At 40.6% G+C, this 15,946-nt stretch overlaps 1 protein-coding gene across 5 annotated transcripts in view; it reads right to left on the bottom strand.

Annotated features, from left to right (window-relative positions):
* The window catches only part of LMO3 (LIM domain only 3), a 115,445-nt gene that overhangs the window by 13,393 nt on the left and 86,106 nt on the right, over positions 1–15,946 (bottom strand). For all 5 annotated transcript variants that reach the window (XM_034402717.3, XM_034402719.3, XM_034402718.3 and 2 more), the window contains exon 3: positions 3,611–3,736. In XM_034402717.3, coding sequence (XP_034258608.1) covers positions 3,611–3,736 — 126 coding nt within the window. The remainder of the gene's footprint in view (positions 1–3,610; positions 3,737–15,946) is intronic.

The following is a 15,946-nucleotide window of genomic DNA, read 5'->3' as shown; positions in this document are numbered from 1 at the left end:
GTGGGAAGGTAACAGCATTCCGTGCGCCTATGGCGTTTAGTCATGGCGGCCACATGATCACGGAGATGTCTTTGGACAGCGCTGGCTCTTCGGCTTTGAAACAGAGATGAGCACCGCCCCCTAGAGTTGGGAACGACTAGCACATATGTGTGAGGGGAACCTTTACCTTTACCTAAAAGGGGTTCAGTTTGGCAGAATTTTAACTGCAGAGATCAAATTCAATCCAGTATTTCTACTACTACTATCTTCTTTAATTTAAGCTCTGCACGTGTGTGTGTGTATGTGTGTGTATGTGTGTGTGTGTGTGTGTGTGAGAGAGAGAGAGAGAGAGAGAGAGGGAGGGAGAGAGAGGGAGAGAGAGAGAGAGAGAGAGAGAGAGAGAACCTCTGGTGAGGCTTAGAGTCTTATTCATTATTTTGTATCAATTTAAAATCTACTTTTCATCATTAAAATCAAATCTCAAAGCAGTTTTTGGGGGTAGAGCTCAACATTGGACCACTGGGACTATTTCTTCCTATGGAAGGCAATTTTCTCTAGGAATATGGTTAGGGAAATTAAGATATAAATATGATTATGCCTGACACCTTCAGTCCCAAAGAACCTTTAGTCTCTACTCCCACAATTTTTTTTTCTTTAAAAAAAAAAAAGAAATAATTCCTTTGAGTTGAATTTGACTCTGGTGATTTCCTGGTCACATCCATCTATTTTTCTCAGAAATATTATGGAAATTATTTGCCATTAATATATTTCAGATTAAGTTTTCACCTTCCTACTCCAGAGTCCTGAGTTTTCCTGCAAGCTTCCTTTCCTGGAAGTAGTAAGGTCTACCTCCGCTTAGCTTTTAAAGATCAGTCAAGGTTGGGCAGATGTGACTACCTTATGTTCTTGAGAAGCATTCCTAACTCTTATAATTGATAAAGGCAAAACAAATGTGTTTTTTCTAATGGTTTATGGCTTAAACCACATTGCTTGATTGACTGATTACGTGCCATCAACTCATTGCTGCCTCTTAGCAACCACAAAGATTTTCTCCATGATTTAAAGCATAGCTCCACTAATATTATTATCTGAACATTACATGCTGATTTTCTAAAGAGCCATATACTAATCCCTCTCCAAGTTTCACGAAGAGTAATAATCTCCTGCTATAAATTAGAGCTTAATTTTCTATTGCGCCTATTGGAGTGTCACCATGTAAGATAATGCTTTCCATATATGTAGAATTAAGCCTTGTCTTTTTCAGCGTTTCCCTTGGTCTTCTACCATAAGCCAGCAGCTCACTTTTGCCCATGAATTACATGCCATTTCTTAGATGAAACTTCCCGAACCTGGCATCCTCCAGATGTCTTGGATCCGACTGAGACTATATGAGAATTTAAAAATCCAATATATCTGGCACTGAGGGAACACTGTCCTAGGCAAATGTGGTTAAGTACAACTTAAAACATAAATAGAAAAATGAAAGAGGCTTGTCAGGAATGAAGTTTAACCGATATCTATGCACCCTATTGTAAAGAACTAGTGAGAACCTATTTTGTTACAGGAAACTGGGGTTGTTTTCAAGAAATCTGAATTCTTCCTTTATGTTTAAGGCTCTTTATATAAAAAGAGCCTTGGTGGCGCAGCAGACTAAAGTGCTGTTAAGTAACCCCAGCTGCCTGCAATTACTGCAAGTTCAAATCTCACCAGGCTCAAGGTTGACTCAGCCTTCCATCCTTTCGAGGTAGGTAAAATGAGGACCTGGTTTGTGGGGGCAATAAGCTGACTTTGTATAAAAAAGAACACCGCTTTGGGGGGGGGGCAAAAGCCCTACTAAGCAGGTATATACAAAAGTATGAAGGCTATTGCTTAACGCATTGTAAGCCGCTCTGAGTCTCCGGAGAAGGGCAGCATATAAATCTAATCAATCAATCAATCAATCAATCAATCAATCAATCAATCAATAGAACCAATAAATAAATAAATAAATAAATAAATAAATAAATAAATAAATAAATAAATAAATAAATGTTTTACTCATGCATCCACTGTACATTTTAGCACAGCCTCACACTAAGCTAAAAATGGTGGATAATAAAGTTTTGAAGTTTTCTTCCAGTTTTAGCAATAGCAATAGCAATAGCACTTAGACTTATATACCGCTTCATAGTGCTTTGCAGCACTCTCTAAGCGGTTTACAATGCCAGCATATTGTTCCCAACAACCTGGTTCTCTTTTTACCGACCACGGAAGGTTCGAGGGCTGAATCAGTTTTAACTCTAGATTCCAAAATATGAACCTAATCTAAATTTGCAAGGCTTCTCTCCAAGATGCACTAGGAGAAATGAAACAGATCTGAGTCTTCGGAGAGGGGCGGCATATAAATGGAATTAATTAAATTAAATTAAATTAAATTAAATCTCTAAAAGAAAGAGCAGGCACCCCGTTAAATTCCTGCTCGGAGATGAGGGTTTTTAGCCACCATCCTTAACTAAGATCATTCTTCTCCAATCTGGTGCCCTCAAAATTCCCAGGGGGAACAGGAAGCCCATAGGTCCTCACTATGGTTCCCTTCCCGTGTGCTGCACCTGAAACCCATCAACTAGTATGGTAGGAGTATGGTTGGAGGTGCCAACACCTTCTTCCTTTCTCTACTCAGTGGATGTCAGACGCTTCTGTTCATTTTCTCGGAAACCCGGGGCAGGTTGTTGATTGCAAGGCATAGCCTAATCAAAGGTACGATTAAATCGGGAAGTAGAGCAGATGAGCCTGAGATTTAAACCCATGATGAGATACTCTTGTTCATGATACATCTGAATATCATCCAAAGGATGGGATGGAAGAAATGAAGCCATTCCTTATCTTACTTTGTTAATCAAAGTTAATTCAGCCCAGACCCCATTGGGCAAAGAGCCTTGGGGGTGCAGCAGACTAAAGTGCTGTTAAGTAGCACTTAGCTGCCAGCTGCCTGCAATTACTGCGAGTTCAAATCTCACCAGGCTCAAGGTTGACTCAGCTTTCCATCCTTCCGAGGTAGGTAAAATGGAGGACCCGGATTGTGGGGGCAATAAGCTGACTTTGTATAAAAAAAGAACACCGCTTTGGGGGGGGGGCGAAAGCCCTACTAAGCAGGTATATACAAAAGTATGAAGGCTATTGCTTAATGCATTGTAAGCCGCCCTGAGCCTCCGGAGAAGGGCAGCATGTAAATCGAACCAATAAATAAAATAAATAAATAAAATCTCATGCCTATGGCTGTTCTTTTCTAAACAGAGCCAATCGGCATCAGCCCATGGAAATGCATTGAAAAGTCGGTTAAGGTATTTAAATTTACTAGCTGGAGCAGTGGGGTTGTGCAGTCAGCCAGAACACACAGTTGTGATTGACTGATTGATTGGTGTGCGGGCTCCTGCGTGAGGCAATCTGCGCTGTGATTGGTTGCTGTGGGTGCTCTGCGTGCTTTACCTCATGCTTTACCTCATGATGCTCCTCTTTGCCTGACGATCTTGCTTTCTGTATATATATATAGACGTCGAATATATTTATTCATATAAAACTACAAGTTTGTGTCGACGTCTCTGGCTTCATTTGGACACCACCGGCTGCGCGATTCCCTGACCAAGTCTCTTACCTCTGATTACACAGTTGACACGCAAAACAGTCCAAGTGGTAAACGTTGTCCTTGGCTCTCATCACCATCTCAAACGCGGGGATAAGCTTGCTACAGGCTGCACAGTTTCCAGTCACACCAAATAACCTGCCGATGGTGGGAGGGGAACAGAGAAAGAAACAAAGATCGGCTGAGCAAAAAGAAACAAGGCGCCCAAGAATCCATCAGAATAGAGCTGGAAGGGCCCTTGGAGGTCTTCCAGTCCAACCCCTTGCTCAAACAGGAGACCCTGCTGCACCATTTCGGACAGGTGGCTGCCCAGTCTTTTCTTAAAAACCTCCAGTGATGGAGCACCCACAGTTTCTGAAGACAAGCTGTTCCACTGGTTAATTGTTTGCAAATAAGCCCTCCACCGTCGTAACATAATGCTTACCGCTTGTCTCTAGAACAGTGTTTCTCAACCATGGAAGCTTGAAGATGGGTGGACTTCAACTCCCAGAATCCCCCAGTCAGCAGCGCTGACTGGGGGATTCTGGGAGTTGAAGTCCACCCATCTTCAAGCTTCCAAGGTTGAGGAACACTGCTCTAGAAGAACTGTTACTAATCTGAAGTGCATTAAAGTCTAACCACTTCAAGATGGGGGGAGGAGGGGGGGGGGAAAGAAAGTTAAAAAAAAAATCACATTAGCGAGCAGCACACACGGTTTGAAAGTGCAGCACGGAAAAGGCTGAAGATTTGAAAAGCAGCTATGGGACCACGTTGCAACAACTATGGCCTTGGTGCTGTTTATTTATAATATGCATGCACTTCAGCATAAGAGGAAATAATACTTTGGGCCTGGTGGGGAGAAGCTAGTCTCCCAGTCATTTTTGACACCTAGTGCTAAAAGCTTTACCATTATTAAAGAACGTTTTATGAAGAAGTCATTTAAAGTGTCAGAAAGCATTAGTGGTTCATGCACCTTCCAACCCTAAGCAATGCTTATAGCTATGATTATGTTATAGAAGGAGCCTATTAAAGTAAATGAGGCAGTCAACTATATATAGCCACATTAGAAATGCCGGCATATTATACTGTGGGAGCAATTTTAAAACTCTATTGAAATGCTTTAACTTCAAGCTCTGCCATGCTACCTTTTGTTCCAAGACATTGAAAGGAGAAGATTGGACCCCACCTTGCCAGTTATTTGTTTTTATTTACTTTTCAATGTTTGAAACGCCCATCTCCCTTAGATGTTACTTCGCCAGGAAACCCCAGCGATGTTATTCTGTCAGTGGGCCAGGCGACCCCAGGCTGATATGAAGGAAATAACATGGCTAGTGTGACTGTTAACTGTTGCCACCATGGGGTAATAGTCAGCAGTGAAATCTACTTACCTTCGCTACCGGTTTGGGAACGGGAGTGCGCGGGTGCTATACATGTGTGCGCCTCTTCTGCGCATGTGCAGAAGGTCAAAAACGGGGTGTAATGACGTCCCGGCAGGTGGTCGGAGCCTCCTGCCACTGGCATTACCAGTTCACACTAGCCGGATAGATCTGGCCGGATTTCACCACTGGTGATAGTGATGTTTTCTGGGTTTTATCTTGTGGGTCTTTAATGCTGTATGGTGCTGTTTGTGAGTTGGGTGGCCATATAAATTTAATACTGTATATGAACAGATAATTAATAAAAGATACCTTAAACCAACTCTTATCTTTATCATCTAAGGATCCCAAATGGACCACCCTTAACCGTAAGACTCTGGTTTATGCATCAACAAGATAATACAGTAGACAGAAAATATATTATAATAAAGCTCATTAAAATAATAGCTATCCACAAACACTCTATGGGCCAATTCCATTCCACTCCATTTCCACCCCCTCTGAGGCCAGCCAGAGATGGTATTTGCTGGTTCTCCAAACTACTCAAAATTTCCGCTACCAGTTCTCCAGAACCTGTCAGAACCTGCTGTATTTCACCCCTGATCCTAGCCTTTTTAACCTGATTTATCTTTACCTGTTTTTTAACTCTTGTTTTTAAGCTATGTTTTTATTCATGCAGTTATATGGTTTCATTACGGTGTTGTAAAGACAGGTGAAGTAGTAATTTAATGAATACGAATAAGTAAAAATTATATACTACCCATGTAGCAACTAAGTCTGCTTCACTAGCAATCCCACACTGCCTGCGTACATGGGCAGTGTAATTATCATCACAGAAGTATTCAGTGCTACGTGTTTCTATCAAGCATTGTGTAGCGAGTTAGCCTAGAGGGGAGGTGTTGGGTCAAAGAGGCAGACAAGCCATCCGATGGAAATAAAGTAAGAAATATGCACATTCCTTCAATATTCATCCATCTCTGAAGCAGGGAGAAGGAGGAAAAACAAATCTAGATTTAAGAGAGTGATGAGAAAGCAGATTGATGGAGATACTGTTGCTTTGTTGCTAGTGTCGTGTAGTCTGGGGATATGTTGGACAATAAAGGGACAGAACAAAACAGAATAACAGAGTTGGAAGGACCTTGGAGGTCTTCTAGTCCAACCCTCTGTTCAGATGGAACCCTATACCATTTCAGACAAATGACGTTGTCCAGTCTCTTCTTAAAAGACTCCAATGATGGATCAACTTCAACTTCTGAAGTCAAGTCATTCCACTGGTTAATTGTTCTCACTGTCAGGAAAATTCTTCTTAATTCTAGATTGCTTCTCTCCTTGATCAGTTTCCATCCATTGCTTCTTGTCCTGTCCTCAGGTGCTTTTACTACCGGTTCTGTGGGTGTGGCTTGGTGGGCATGGTAGGGGAAGGATATTGCAAAATCTCCATTCCCACCCCACTCTAGGGCCAGCCAGAGGTGGTATTTGCCGGTTCTCCAAACTTCTCAAAATTTCCGCTACCGCTTCTCCAGAACCTGCTGGATTTCACCCCTGCCTTAAAGCCCTCTCTAAGTGGTTTACAGAGTCAGCATATTGCCCCCAACAAGCTGGGTCCTCATTTTATTAACCTTGGAAGGATGGAAGGCTGAGTCATCCTTGAGCCGGTGAGACTCGAACTGCCAAAGTGCTGGCAGCTGGCAGTCAGCAGAAGTAGCCTGCAGTACTGCATTCTAACCATTGCGCCACCACGGCTCATAGGTTAACCCCCTCTTCTTTGTGGCAGCCCCCTCAAATATTGGAACACTGCTATCAAATCACCCCTACTCCTTCTTTTTACTGGACTAGACATACCCAATTCCTGCAACTATTTTTTATATGTTTTAGTTTCCAGGCCCTTAATTATCTTTCTTGTTCTTCTCTGCACTATTTCCAAAGCCTCAACAACTTTTTAAATATATATTTTATATATTGCGGTGACCAAACCTGATGCAGTAGTCCAAGTGTGATATTACCAAGGCATTATAAAGCAGTGCTAAGATCATTGGGTGATTAGGAGTCTGTTAACCTTTTGCAAAAATAGATGTGTACAGTATGTGTGTGCCAGCAACTTAAGTCACCAGACACTTGAATGCATTGTTCAAACTGTACCATGGGTGTTTCCCACCCGCCCCCAAAACTGATATTACAAGAAATAAACTAGCTCCCCACACATGCAGGAAGAATGGTTATTTTGGAATGCTGCATTATAAATTTTGGGTTTGGGCTTAACTCATGGCCCATGTTTGTTATCAATGCCAATGTGAAGCTACTTAATACATCTAAATAGACTTTCTTTTTCTGGAAAAAAAAATGCTATTCTTTGTGCACAACCTGCTAATGCCATTTGCAAGTATGATAGAAAATAGATGAAAATGCCACATCCGCCCCTTTGCTTTTTTGCTCTTCAACATCAGGCTGACAGCAGAAAAATATAATGGCTCTCCAGGGAAATTCCAAATTAAAAACAGTTTTAAGGTAATGAATTCAAAGGTGCTATACGAGAAATCTCGGGACTGACAACACGGACAATGAATTTGAAACCTGTTTTGTAAACCTGCACCACCCAGACCAAATTGAACGAGTTCTGATTCAGTAAGAATTCCTCGCTATGCACAATTTGAATAACATCCCAGCATATCTGCATATACCCACAGATCCCCCCGCTCCCCACACACATATCTACACAAAACCCACAAACAATTTTTACTACATGCAACTCACACCTAGATACGTTGGGCTGAAACTCCTGGTACGCATGATCAAATCCTATTGCCTTAAGAATTGTAGGAATTGCTGTCCAGAATGAAGGAAAACATCATTTGAAAGGCTGGTTCAAGTCATTTTTTAGGTCCTGATCTATCCTTCCGTCCCTTCCTTCCATTGCACTGATCATGTTACCTAGTTTGGCAATGAAATGTCCGCAAGAAACCCAAAGTACTCAGACAGTACCAAGGACCTCCCAGTTCAACCCTGGACCTATAAATATTATCTTCTTTAAATGTCAGTCTGTACAATAAACTTTTAGCATGCCTTTGGTTCTGCTTCAACAATTGCTATCCATCCTGACTTGAACATTGTGGTGTCACATAACACATCCTTAGTCTGACAGCATTACACAAATCAGCCTGGACTGAAGGATATTTGTTGTTACCAACAGCCCTGAGACACTTATGAAACGGGACCTCAATGAAGCCAGGAGATATTGTATGCCTAAATTCCGTGCCATCGTAGGCATTATTCTTTGTTGGAACTTACTAAACAGATGGTTAATTATTGTGGATTCCTTGATCCGAATACTTTAATTGGGCAACCAAATGGATTCAGTGACCTAAATTCCCACTTTCAACAGCCAGTTTGTACACGCATCTGGGCTAAACTGAATGATATCAGCACGTCAATATTGAAATGACTGAACTGGAAACTGTGGATACAATTCTTCTTTTTATTTTTAATCGAATGTAAGATCAAATGTCTACTAAACACACAGAAATCCAGATGCTCCATTTGGGGATGACCAAGGGATCATCTAGTCATAATAATATGCAACGGGGCCTTCTCGGTGGTTGCACCAACTTTGTGAAATGGCCCCTTTGTTTTTCTCAGCAGCCTAAACTTTTATTATGTAAATGGTTATTCGCAGGATGTCTATGAGTATGCGTCAACTTATTTATTTTATTCATTAATCAAATTATATGGCTGCCCGTCTCACAGAAAGTAACTCTGGGCAGCATACAACACAATCTATTTTCTCAAAATAGTGAAAGTGTGAATGAATCCTGCTTCTTTTTAACGGGTGTATGTTAAAAGGGGTAGGGGGTGGGCTTTGATTGCCCAGTAGGATCAGTGGTGGGTTGCCCCCCGGTTCGCACCAGTTCTATAGAACTGGTAGTAAAACCGGTGGGAGGCTCCGCCCACCAACCCCGACGTCATCAGAACGCTTCTGTGCATGCGCACGGCCACATTACGAACCGGTAGTAAAGGTAAGTAGAACCCACCCCTGAGTAGGATCCCCTATTTTGGTGTTGTTAGCCCCTCCTATAGGCACCCCTGTGTGAAAAGCTGAGCTCTGTTACAATTCTGCCTTTGTTGGCTTTTAAAATGTGCTTTAATTCTACTTGGCTTTATTCAATGTATTTTCACTTTATTTTATGATGTTGTGATTTTACAGCTTTGATCAGCCACAAATAATACCATAAAATCTTTATTACAGCCAAAGGCCAGCAAAATAAACTTTTGATCAACAATGATTAAAGACAATAGATAGTTTTAAAAAAACTCTAATAAAATTCCCATGAGTCATGGGGTGTCCTAAATACAAGAATAAAATTAATCCATAATCTTGCAAATCTGTAGTGAGATTATGAAGGCGATATCATTGAAAACTTGTAATGACATCCCACGATCTGGCTATTTTATTTTTTCTGAGATAGCACAGTAATGCCCAAAGCTTGAAAAATCGCTGATCCTTGGTTTTTATAGTGTTGTGAGCCTCTATCAGTGATGAATATACTAAAAAAAAGGCCTGAGCAGAAGCTTCAAAAAAATTAAAAGCAACCAAAACCTCACCCAATTACTAGCAGTCCTCGATATATGACCACAACTGAGTCAAAATGTCTGGAGATGCGGTGGCTCAGTGGCTAAGACGCTGAGCTTGCCGATCAAAAGGTCGGCAGTTCAGTGGTTCGAATCCCTAGTGCCGCGTAATGGGATGAGCTCCCGTTACTTATCCCAGCTTCTGCCAACCTAGCAGTTGGAAAGCACGTAAAAAATACAAGTAGAAAAATAGGGACCACCTTTGGTGGGAAGGTAACAGTATTCCGTGCGCCTTTGGTATTTAGTCATGGCGGCTACATGACCACGGAGACGTCTTTGGACAGCGCTGGCTCTTTGGCTTTGAAACAGAGATGAGCACCACTCCCTAGAGTCAGGAATGACTAGCACATATGTGCGAGGGGAAGCTTTACCTTTACCAATAAATAAAATATATTTTTCTACGTTTCCACAGCACACTATTTCCAAAAAATATTGTAACTCATGGTTACTTATGGTTTACCCTCACAACTGATTTGCATAATTTGTTAAACCAATCTTCCTCATAATCTACTAAACTCAGGAATTGTCCAGTGCAAATTTAGCTTATTCCTAACACACTGTGTACATCAAATAAATCAGATACCACTAGGATATCATTGAGGGTAACTGCATTGATATCTCTTGAGGAACATCTCGTTCCTTTTAAAGAATATTTGATTAGTAATGTCTCTGAGAGACTCACACTGGATACGGTGACAAGCAGCTCTGAGATCACTTAAAAAAAAACACAAACTACTAACAAGGGTCCCACTGGATTAAATTAATCCCCTATAGCTTTGTTAGTTACAACAGGAATAAGGAAGATCTATAGACAAAAAGAAAAAGAAAGAAAATCCAGATGATGGAAAACTGTAAAGGCATAATACTATAAGTACAGGCAACCCTTGATTTACAAGCACAATAAAGTCCATTGATAAGCAAGGCAGTTGTTAAATGAGTCGTGCCCCATTTTATGACCTTTTTTTTTTTTTACCATGGTTGTTAAATGAATCACTACAGTTCTTAGGTAAATCATGTAGTCATTAAGGGAATTTTGTTTTCCCCATTGATTTTGGTTGTTAGAAACACCCAAGTAAAGTTGCCAATGATAATCCCAGAACCTTGGGACAATACAATCATTGTAAATACATGTTGACTGCCAAGCACCTGAAGTTTGATCACGTGACTGTGGGGATGTTTCAATGGTCATAAGTGTGAGAATTGGTCATAAGCCATAAGTCACTTTTCTCATTGCCATTGTAACATTGAACAGTCATTAAACAAACATTTATAAATCAAGGGTGACTTGTACAGACTAAACAGGATCTTCTATCAAGTCTCAAGAGTAGAAGGTGCATCAAATTACAAATAAGAAAGAAAATCAGTCCCACTCTTTACTAGCACTGATGATGTTACCTACTTGGGTAATGAAATGTCTGCAAAAAAACAACCAAGCTCAGAGAGCATCAAGGACCCTTCATTTCAATCCTCAGCTACAAATATTCTCCTTTATTAGAAATAAATTTATCCTGATTATTATTTTCTTAAAATAAGGCCACTGTCTAGAGTAGAATGCTATATTACATATTGAAATAACATTAATTATAATACTTCTATAAAACAATTGTCATGCTATTTTCTTCTTGAGGGACTTATGGCCAGTTCGTAGTGGACTGTTAGTTGCCTTCACAAAGCTTTTGTTGAACAAAAAAAAAGAGAGAGGAGAATTCTATTCTGCTTTTCAGTATTAGGAAGAAAAGTGAACTATAAATCCAACACATAAATAAAATGTTGGGATGAATAACTGCACTTTCATCCAGCATTGAAAAAACATTAAGATTGGGTTTATCCAACAAACTGAACTTTAAACTTGCATCACCCAAACACAGCTGCAGTGTTGACATACATACATAATGCCCCAAGAAATAAACTTCATTTATTTATTTCAACACAACTTTTGAGATGGGAGAAGAACCCTGAATTAGATTTGTCCTGTTGCATAAGGGTCCTTAATTATTGTTGATGATACTTTTCCTCAGTTTTGATTGTATTATTTTTTCATTGTTTTCAAATAACTTAAAAATTATTTTAATTATGTTTAGGCATGCATTGTAAGGTGTGCAGAGTAGAGCAGCATATTGGTCTGATATAATAAATAAATAATACCCTAACATGGTAGTCCAGTCTTATAAGTAATGTAATAGCTTAATAGGATCATCTAGTTCAGTGTTTCTCAACCTTGGTAGCTTGAAGATAGGTGGACTTCAACTCCCAGAATCCCCCAGCCAGCAGCGCTGGCTGGGGGATTCTGGGAGTTGAAGTCCACCCATCTTCAAGCTACCAAGGTTGAGAAACACTGATCTAGTTCATACATGTTGAAACACATGGGTTTCTGTGGGTGGATTTCCACATGTGGGTGGGTTCCTCAACTGGAACCGATTGCCAACAACTTAAACCCATTTAGTCTCTTGCATCCAGAAGCAATATGATGGGATTGTAGATCTGACTGAGAAGGATCTTGATTTATCATCTCACCTACTTCTGAAAAGGAGATATAGAGAAGAACATCTTGGGGATATATTAAGAGGAATTATTGAGTCTGTCGTCTGCACCTCCATAACTGTCTGATTTGGAACTGCAGAAAAAACAATGGCTACCAACCTGCCTTCCATTGAGGACCTGTATACTGCACGAGTCAAAAAGAGGGCTGTGAAAATATCTACAGACCCCTCGCATCCTGGACATAAATTGCTTCAACTCCTACCCTCATAACGACGTTATAGGGCACTGCACACCAGAACAACTAGACACAAGAACAGTTTTTTCCCGAAGGCCATCACTCTGCTTAACAACTAATTCCCACAACACTGTCAAATAATTTACTAAGACTGTATTACTATTATTCTTCTCTTCCTATAATATCTCTCTCTTCCCACTTATTTACTATAACCATGTCGCTTGTATCTTTCAATTTATATTGTTTTTATTTGTTTCCTAGTACAATTTGATAGCTTATTCGTAACCTTGACTATCACTAAGTGTTGTATCTTTTTATTCTCGATGAATGTATTTTATTCTCCTTATGTACACTGAGAGCATATACACCAAAGACAAATTCTTTGTGTGTCCAATCACACTTGGCCAATAAAGAATTCTGTTCTGTTCTGTTCTGTTCTGTTCTGTTCTGTTCTGTTCTGTTCTGTTCTATTCTATTCTATTCTATTCTATTCTATTCTATTCTATTCTATTCTATTCTATTCTATTCTATTCTATTCTATTCTATTCTCACAAATTAGTATGGGGGAAACACTTTTTCAAATACTGAGAACGCTCAACCTCTTACTACCGTGTTTCCCTGAAAATAAGACCCTGTCTTATATTTTTTTAAACCCCAAAATAAGTGCTTGGCCTTATTTTCAGGGTGGTCTTATTATTTTGGGGCGCGTGGAGCAGGATGGGGCTCCTCTTGCCATCTTACCTGATTTCCAGCTCTGCGTTTAAATATTTTTGGGGAGGGCTTTTTTTGGGGGGGAAAGGCTTATTTTAGCGCATGCTCTCAGAAGCCCGATTGGGCTTATTATCAGGGGATGTCTTATTTTCGGGGAAACAGGGCATTTGGTTTCCATCAGAGGACAGAGAAATAGTCTTGGGAAAGTCACAATCGTGCAGGAGAGCTGTAAATTGAACCTGTTTAGAAATATCATGTGCTGACTTTGGGGCTGGAGACCCATCCCGTTTAGTTCTTGAACTAGGCCTACAAATGTCCAAAATCCTTAATAAAAGGAGAAGAAAAGAAAAAAAAAAAACCCCTGTGGATGTCCCAAAGAAAAAGGAGCTGGAGTAATCACCATTCAAAATCACATCTTTATTCACTCAAACAGAAAAAATAAATAAATCTTTATTTAAAGTAAAAAAACAAAACCAAACCCAACGGCTCGGTGGATTATCTCCATTTGGATAGCTTAAAAAAAAAAAAAACCTCAGACATATTGTCCAATAATGTTGCATCCTTGCGGGTTTTAGTTATTAAAATCCCCGTTCAAAAGCTCGCCATTTAAAGGCCATGCAAGAAGTCCTTCGTGTTATGCTCCAATGCAGAATGGTAACCTTAGCAAGGGGTAATTCTGAACATGGCTATTTATTTAGAAGGTTCCCCCCCCACTCCGGTTATTGTTGATCTTCTACTTTTTCTTCTTGTTTTGCCGTTATTATCATATAACTCTGGAGCCCTATGTTGAAATTCTGGACTTAGTTCTTTCTTTTCTGCTGTCCTCAATTTCAATTGCTTTCTTTCCCCGAGCATTTATCAGCTACCTGATTAGAATTTGTTTCCACACAAACCATTGATCATCAGCCTATTACTAGGCAAATGACAGTTAATTACCCACTACATTAACCACTGGGACCCGAGACCTGATTCTCCTGCCATCAGTCAACATGATAAATGTGGCAAGTTCAGTAATGCATGGCCAGCCCCAAGCTTCCTGCTATAGTATGAACAACCCTCAATCTCACTTCCAGGCCCAGGAAAATCTATGGCAATCTGCATAATTACAAGCTCTAGGTTAATAACAGACAAATGATTTGTTGCATCTAAACAAAGTCCTTGGAATGGGGCTGGTCTCCTGTGGTTTTCCTAGGCTGGTTGTGCGCTCTGCCATCAGTGAATTTTTTACTATAATGCGCATTTAAAAGAAAAGAGAGAGTTGGTGGTGGGGGGAATGGAGAAACAAAGGAAGAACTGCATCTCCTGACGCTATACCTCTCCTCAATTTGTTGCTCGCCAATTTATGGATCCTACGTATGTGATTTTTAATCATTAAAGAACTCTTGGAGCAATATTATCTTAATTATTCTCTGCTGTAAGCAGGGAATTAGACTTCAGATAAAATTTTCTTCTTCCGCTGACTTTCTCTGCCTCGCTGGAGGCTCCATCAGTTTTCATCTGCACCTGGACTCTGAAATCCTAATGATGAATTATTGCCCTTTTTCCTAAGAGGGCGAACCTTACAAGGGAACATTTTACTGAACTGTCAAGCTCACAAACTGAGTGCGGAGATGCGGAAATCTGATCTAATTTACTGCAAAACGATGCACTTGTTAGACTTTCTCCCTCGGTTTCGTTCCCAAGGATCAAGAGATCAGTCAGTAGCCAGCGCGGCCTCTTCGTGTACCGAAGAAAAAGAATGAGTAGGGTTGGCATCAGTTAGCTTCTCAAAGGAGGCTCACGATAATGAGAACTGAAACCGAGTTTGTTGATGCTGTGTAGGAAGAACAAATCAACTTACCACCAGCCATATAGCTTCTCTTCTGATGTTAGTCCTACCCATTGTTTCTCAGTCCTCTACTGGCTTCTTTAAAATGTCTCCGCGCCCATTGTTAGTTTAGCTTCTAGTTTTTGATTTTGCAAATCAAAGACTGGAGTGATAAAACCCAGTTCAGAAGGACAGTACCCAGAGATTGGGGGATAGAGGATCCTGCAATTCGTGGGTAGGCTTTGAACAAAGTTTGGTGGGGAAGAGACAGACTCTGTTATTGAAGACAAAACTAATAGGATGCTGGAGGCCCTGCGGAAATGCGGAGGGTATGGGCTGTTCAGACCCCATTGTGATTATTCAATCAACCAGTGTTAACCAGTTAAAAAATATTGAGTTCTACCACACATCTAATTCATAGAGTACTGCTCTGTAGTGGACAAAAAAACTCTACAGAGAATCATTAAAACTGCCCAGAATATCATCGGACTCCAGCTACCAGCCCTGGACGACATCTTCGAATCTCGCTGTTTGAGAAAGTTGCATAACATTCTCAGAGACTCTTCCCATCCTGCTTACAATCTTTTTGGACTGTTGCCTTCTGGCAGAAGATACAGAACAATTAAAACTCAGACCACACGGTCTTCTGAATAGTTTTTATCCCAGAGCTATAATTGCACTCAACAATGAACTAAAGGGCCACCATCAGTGAGCTGTTGGACAGCATTACTTGGTCTGTTGTGTGGGTGTTTGGGTGGTTTAAGGGTGGGGAATTGTGGTGGGTGGGAGTGTGTTTGGGGATTATGTGTGTTGGACCTGGTCTTTGGGTGTTAAGTGAATTTCGTTGTATGGGTATACTGTGTATACACGTACAGTGACAATAAAGTTATTGATTGATTGATTGACTGACTGACTGTGAATGAGGCTCTGGATACATCTAGTCCATACAGCTACTTGCAGCACACAAAGTAAGTAGTGTGGGTTTTTATCACTGGTATTTTGTTGGACAGTGTTGGGCTTCAAGGTTTCGTGCCTAAACCTTGCCTCTGAAGATGCCAGCCATAGTTGCAGTGAAACGTTGTGACATCTGTTGCCTAGACCATGGTTGTTTTCCCAGGAACCCCAAGAGTTATGTA

This window comes from Pantherophis guttatus, chromosome 7, assembly GCF_059756535.1.
Source record: "Pantherophis guttatus breed Tessera chromosome 7, ASM5975653v1, whole genome shotgun sequence".
Classification (NCBI taxonomy): Eukaryota; Metazoa; Chordata; class Lepidosauria; order Squamata; family Colubridae; genus Pantherophis; species Pantherophis guttatus.
The sequence above is the reverse complement of the archived record's forward strand: the minus strand, read 5'-3'. Positions and strand labels throughout refer to the sequence as shown.